The 6,858-nt window shown below is 37.4% G+C and overlaps 1 protein-coding gene across 1 annotated transcript; it reads right to left on the reverse strand.

Moving 5' to 3' along the window:
- Positions 1-238: 238 nt before the first annotated feature.
- LOC118853941 (olfactory receptor 5D18-like) lies at positions 239-1,183 on the reverse strand. Its single transcript, XM_036764193.1, has one exon. The coding sequence runs from the start codon at positions 1,181-1,183 to the stop codon at positions 239-241; it is 945 nt and encodes a 314-aa protein (XP_036620088.1).
- Between the last annotated feature and the right edge of the window lie 5,675 nt (positions 1,184-6,858).

The following is a 6,858-nucleotide window of genomic DNA, read 5'->3' on the forward strand; positions in this document are numbered from 1 at the left end:
TGATACAACATCATGAAGTCTACTGTAATGATTTTCCGGAAGTTATTTTTCTCATTTCAAACATTCTCGTTTCATTTGCCTAAAAAATTTCCAAGCACCTCTCAGGTAGTTGTCAAAACTAAAGGTATGGCCACCAGAGAGGGGAGTAAACGAATAGGACTCAGAGAATTAATTGAAAATCATGATGAATTCCATCAGAATAGTTTGACCAGTAGTTTTAGAATTCATATAAATGATCCTATTGAGAAATGATTTTGAGATCCAATATTTTCCTGAAAGTTTCCTTCACATCATTATTCCTCAGACTGTATATTAAGGGATTTAGCATAGGAATCACCACAAGATAAAAAACGGATCCCACCTTGACTACAAGAGATGGGTTTTTGGAATTGGGGATACAATAGAGGAAGATGATGGTCCCATAGAAGATGGTAACAGCTGTAAAGTGGGAGGCACAAGTGGAAAAAGCTTTATATCTCCCACTTGCTGAACGCATTTTGAGGATCGTGACAAAAATAAAAAGATAGGATGTAATGATAATGATGAGGGTGCAAAACGCACTGAGATTTGCAAAGATAAAAAGCATTATTTCACTGAAGTGTTTATCAGAGCAGGAAGCAGATAGGAAGACAGAATATTCACATACAAAGTTATTAATGATTTTGGTCTCACAAAACGACAATACAAGAAGTGAGTAAGTGAGTACAATAGAAGAAATTATACCCCAAGAATATGCCACAGTCACTAGCAGGGCACAGCATTTTGGAGACATGGAAACTGTATACAGCAAAGGGTAACATATAGCAACAAAGCGGTCATAGGCCATCACTGCCAACATAACCATCTCTGTTATCACACAGGTGACACCAAAGGAAAATTGCATGACGCAGCCTTTGATGGAGATGCTTCTGTCTTCTACAACTAAGTTTTCTAGTAGTTTTGGTATAACTATAGTGGAGTAACAGAAATCCACAAAGGACAAGTGATTAAGGAAAAAGTACATGGGGGTATGGAGTTTGGGATTAATCTTGATTACCACAATCATGCCCACATTTCCCACCACAGTGACTGCATAGATGGTGAGGAACAGTAGAAAGAGGGGCACCTGGAGCTCTGGGTAATCAGAGAATCCTAAGAGGATGAACACAACTGCACTGCTCTGATTCTTGTCAGGGCTCACCATGATTCCTGTTGGAGAGAGTTAGAGATGCATTATGAAAAGCAAAACATAAATCAAATTGAGGAATAGAGGATAAGGGCAGAATATGAATTAGAAGTTATTATTGTTATAATTTTATGGAGCTTTTAAAAGGATTGCTCCAAAGTTAGCACTTTCTGTCAAATCCTATGAACTTAGATTGAGAAAAAATGGAGTATGAAGGAAGCCAAAGAAAGAGTGAGACAGAAGATGTTCTGAAAATATGGATGTTCAGAGATTCACATCATCTCAGTCTGTACTTCAACAAATGTCCATTCAAGGAAGTGTAGCCCATTCTGAATGGAGAGCCCATTAAATCCTAAGGCAGCCTATTTCACTTATTGCAACATTCAAATATAAGGAAAAAGGTAGTTCATCTTTCCTCCAGTTTTGATATTCATTGTGTCACATTGAATGTGTCATTTCTACCCTTTCAATGTGGTCCAGTAACCCAGTAGAATAAGTCTCAACTATCTTTCACATAGCAGCTATCTATCTATCTATCTATCTATCTCTATGTATCTATCTATCTGTCTATCTATCTAACAACTTTGAGGTAGTGTGCCCATTAACATAAAAACTCACATGTAGCATTAGGATGCTATAGAGGCAGCTAAGTGACAGAGTGCTATGTGTGGATGTAGGAAAACCTGAGATCCTATCTAGCTTCAGACACTTGCTTTCTCATCTTGCAAAAATTATTTAAACTCTGTTTGCTTCACTTTCCCCATTTTTAAAATGAGGAAAATAATAGTACCTACTTTGTAGGGTTGTTTTGAAAATCAACTGGGATATTTCTAAAGAGCTTAAGGCAACACCCAACACATAGTGCTACATTGATGTTAGTTATTAGTTGTTTAAATGGCTTCACTCCCAATTGTGAGTCTTAATGGTTATGTAATCATCAATTAATCTCTGATTAATGTTTGAGTTTTCTAATAAAAAATTCAATAATAATAGCTAACATTTACATAGCATTTTCTCTGTGCCAGTTATTTTGCTAGTTGCTTTACAATTTTTGCTAGTTGTCTAAATGATACCAAAATAATCTGGAGTAATAGATGTTATTCTTATCGCAATTGTACAGTTTTGGAAACTGATAAAAGGAGGGGTAAGTATGATTTGCCCAATGTTACACAGCTAAAAAGTATCTCAGTTCAGATTAGAACTCAGGTCTCTCTGACCCCAGGACCAGATTTTTCCTACTGTACTGTTAAATATGAGATTGGACTAGAACATATTTAAATTTCTTTTGCAGGTCTAGCATTACATATTCAGCATTTTGAAGTCAATTTCAAATATATAAGGATGATGAAAAAAGCCCAGATATAAAGGGAGGATTCCTATTAGTTGAACCCTAGTTCCAACTTCTGGAAGTTGTTTCTTTACAGCTTTTGGCTTTAATGAAAGAAATCCGTTACGAAGCTATTCAGAAGAAGGAGAGAAAGCCATTCTTCTAGAGGACACCACAATGTATTAATTATCTTCCAAATGGTAACCAATTGAATAAGATAAAATAAAAAGTATATATAAGCAAACAAATGAATCAACAGAAACAAAGACAGACAGACAGAGAGAGCTATCAAAGATAGTAGAGAGCTAGTTCCCTTGAGAGTTAAGTGAGTGGTATTTTGTGGATTAGAAAATGGGTCATGGAAAAAGGAATGTGAGTTAGCATTTCAATTTGGATTTCTTCTTATAAAGGTGCAATAGGAGAACATTGCCCGCTTCAATGGGTGTCTGAGAACGATGGCACTGAGACAATGTGCCGCCTGTAAAGTAAAAATACCCAAAATGGTAACTACAGATGTATGGAATATTCCAATGTCACTTTTCATCCAGGAATATCAGTGTTCAATTTTCCATTCCAGTCTCTATTGCCTCAAAATATTTCCACATGTAGCTTCCACCCTCATCTGTATCTTCCACCCCCCACCTTTCCCTCTTTAAGTATACAAATTCTAGCTTATTGCACTCATGCATTCTTTTCTATCCTGGGCCAAACTTTATGCTCCGAGGATGTTTTTCCTTAATTATGATTTTTTGGCTATAAAGCTGTGGTAAATAGTTGGCATTTCATAAATTCTAATCAACTGCTATTTTCTTGTCTTTCAAATATTTGTGTGATCTCCTGACCTTCTAGAAAGGACAACAAATGTCTTTCCTAACTATTTGTCTTTGTGCCCTTTTAAATGGCTTCACCAAAGTCTCACATGTATGATCAGTCAACAAATCAAAATGGGAAGATTCCTCATTGCACTGTAAGATTTGTTATAAAGTACAATTAGATCATGTCCAACTATTCCTGATCCCATTTGGGGTTTTCTTGACTAAGATGTTTTGTTGTGGCTTGTCTTTTGTTTTTCAAAGAGGGGGCTGATGCCATGACATGCAAGTGAATTGGGGTTAACTGAGGGAGGGATGTGCAAAGTCACCAGCCTCATTTTCTCCTCCAGAGCCATCTGGGTTCAATGGTTGGTTGTAGATCAGGACAACCGGAGATGGCCCAGGATGTTGGCCAATGCACAGAAGTGGTTTAACATTTCCTTCTCTAGTTCATTTTACAGATGAGGTACCAAACCAAATTGGGTTAAGTGACTTGCCAAGAGTCACACAGCTAGTAAGTGTCTAAGGCTGGATCTGAATTCAGACCTTCCCAACTCTAGGCCAGTGCTCTATTCACTGCACCACCTGGCTACCCCATTGTATTAGGAGGGCAGAGTTTATAATCTCAAAGAGGATCATAAACATGTCTGAAAGGTTCGGAACTGCCGGATATAAGAAACTCTCAAAGTAGGAGGCAGAAGAATCAAAACATATATTTAGGCTCCACAGTAACCAACCCATGAACCAGCAACCCCATTTTGATATATTGATCAAAAGCTTCCAGGCCCAATAAGTACGCCTTGAAAGAGTAACCAGGAGGCTACAGAGAAGCATGATTGCGTAAAGCAAAATCATGCTTCCCCCTCTATGGTAAAAAGATTACCCACTGGCCTGAAGTCTTTGTTCAGCTTCCTCCCGTAGGTCAGCTCTGCTACTGGCAGCTCCTGCTTCAGCTGTGGCTGTAGCTGTAGCAGCCTCTGGCTCCAACGGGAGCTGCTTTTAACCATCCAGCTTCTGCGGGGGTGTAAGGTACGCCAGGGAAAGCACAGGTTCTTTCAATCTGCTTAAGCAAGGTGAAGGGTTTGACCGGGAAAGCACAGGTTCTTTCCATCAGCTTAAGCAAGGGAAGCAAGGTGAAGGGGCCGACAAGCTTACTCCAGTCCAACATACAAACAGCATTCAGTTCAGGGGAAAAAGCCAAACTAGTCAAGGGCACTTGTTGACTAAGTGCTAAGGAGCCCATTTTTGGTTGCCAACACACCCATGTTTTTCAGTTGCTGTTTTTTTCAATCTCATTGCCTGAGACACAAGGTAGCCAAATGATTTATCAAAGGTCATTATATTCAAATATTCCCTAATAAGATCTTCAGAGATAGAACAAGAATTAGGATATCCCTGAGTCATTTTCTCCATTGTACCACACTGTTCTTCCTGTATTTGTTACATATGTTTATTTGTGTTATATGTATGTGTATATACATATACACACATGTGTGTACATATATATGCATATATACATGTATATGTACATATATAGTGTGCACATGTATATGTGTGTGTATACATACATTAGCAGGATAGAAAAGAAATAACCAATTAAAAACAAAAATGCCCAATACTCTACAAATCTTTCTACATATCTATATATTTATCTTTCTAGATTTTTATCTACTTTGTCAACCTCGCATATCTCTTCTGAATTTCTGATGTCTTTGATAGATTTGTAGGCTTAGTGGTCCTATGGCTACAGGTTTATGATTTATTAACATAGATTTAGGGCTTGAAGACTTATCAGCCATTTAGTGCAGCCCCTCATTTCATAGGAGACTGATGCACAAAGATATAAAGTGATTTGTCTGAGATCATCTAGGTATTAAACAGCACAGTCATTATTCTATCAGGGTTCCTCTGTATCCAAATCTGACCTGTTTCCACTTCACTGCCTTTTGTCTTCTAAATCAGTCACTTGCAAAACGGTAATGATTCTGTTTGAAATCACGGTCAAAACCAAGTAAACTATTAGAGTCCTTAGCCTGTCATTTAAGTTCTTCCCCAAACTTTCTCTCAGGAGCTCTGATTTTCCATCCTACTTGTATACAAGAAGCATCAGTTTCCACCCAAATGTATCATCTTTCTAGTATAAACACAATGTATATTCTTACCTCCAAACATTTGCTCTCACCATACCTCTTGCCTCAGTGACTTTTTCTGCTTTTCTAATTGTAGAAGTCTTCTACTTTCCTTAAGTACTGAGCAAATGTTTCTTAATTTTCAAACTATTACTTGACCATTTTCTGTCCATCGAACATCTCTGTCAAGCTTGCTTCTCAAAGCTGTAAGACGTTTTTTAAGACACATTAGGCTCTTACTTTTGTTTTTAGAAGTAGTATGGACTTTGTATGGAAATATCCACCTCCCTCACGTGGATTATGAGTCCCTAGATGTCAGAAAATGCATTTTTATAGGCTTTAGGGTTATTTTTTCTGGAAAGGGGAAGGCAGGGCAATTGGGGTTAAGTGCTTTGCCAGAGGTCACATGGCTAGTCAGTGTGTCAAGTGTCTGAGAATGGTTTTAAACTCATGTCTCCTGACTCCAGGGCCAGTGCTCAAATGACTGTTCCACCTAGCTGCCCAAAGTTTTTTTTTGATGTGTTGAAACAAGATACACACAAGTGGTGAAAATAAACATCAAAAGGAGGAGAAAGAAATGTACTTGGAACCTGCAGGGAACTGCACCAATGTGTCAGTCTGTTCCATTTTTAATAAGTTTTAATTGTTCAGAAAATCTGCCTGACATCAAGCCTAAATCTCCTTCTAATCTCCCCACCAATCTTGATTCTATGCTTCTCAATTGAAGACAGTGATGATGCCCCCTGTCCCATCCACATCTCATTTCAGTATGTATTGTATAGCTGATACTTGTCCATTCTGATGGCATTATAGTCTTTCACTGGATTAATGTATCTCCATCAAACCATTTCCTTTTTGTCAAAGATTGAATTTGATTACAAGTTTGTGTTTGTTCATGTTTTTTCTTGTACATTACTCTGCTAATCTTTTAGCAGGGACTTCTAAAAATAATAATTTTCAAAGTATAATCTCAATAATGATAATTGATTGTTAAAAAATATGATTGCTTTGTTGTTGTTGTTTGTTTTTTAATTGAGTGATGGATTTTTGTGCTTGATCTGGATCTTTGATTCCAGAGATATAAGGAGCTTTAGACAACATGTAAACCACCTCCAATAATATACCTTCAGAGTCTTTTTACAACTTAGAACTTCAGGGAATTTTTTTTAGGAATATAGAGTTTAACTCACTCCCCTCCCTGCCCCATTCTCACTTCTCTAGGATGTCTCTCAGGCATAATATGAACTAAGATTGCGCTTATTCCTAGTATAGTGTTAGATAGACTCCTCTTGATTCCTCTTCTTTGCTCTATACAAATTCAAGTTTGATTTTCTTTCATTTTATTTTTGTCAGATATATAATTTCTTTCCTTTCTAATGTTGTGTCCCAACAATTTTCCTAAGTGAAGCCGTAGCTGCTACCAAA

Source organism: Trichosurus vulpecula, chromosome 6, assembly GCF_011100635.1.
Source record: "Trichosurus vulpecula isolate mTriVul1 chromosome 6, mTriVul1.pri, whole genome shotgun sequence".
Taxonomy (NCBI): domain Eukaryota; kingdom Metazoa; phylum Chordata; class Mammalia; order Diprotodontia; family Phalangeridae; genus Trichosurus; species Trichosurus vulpecula.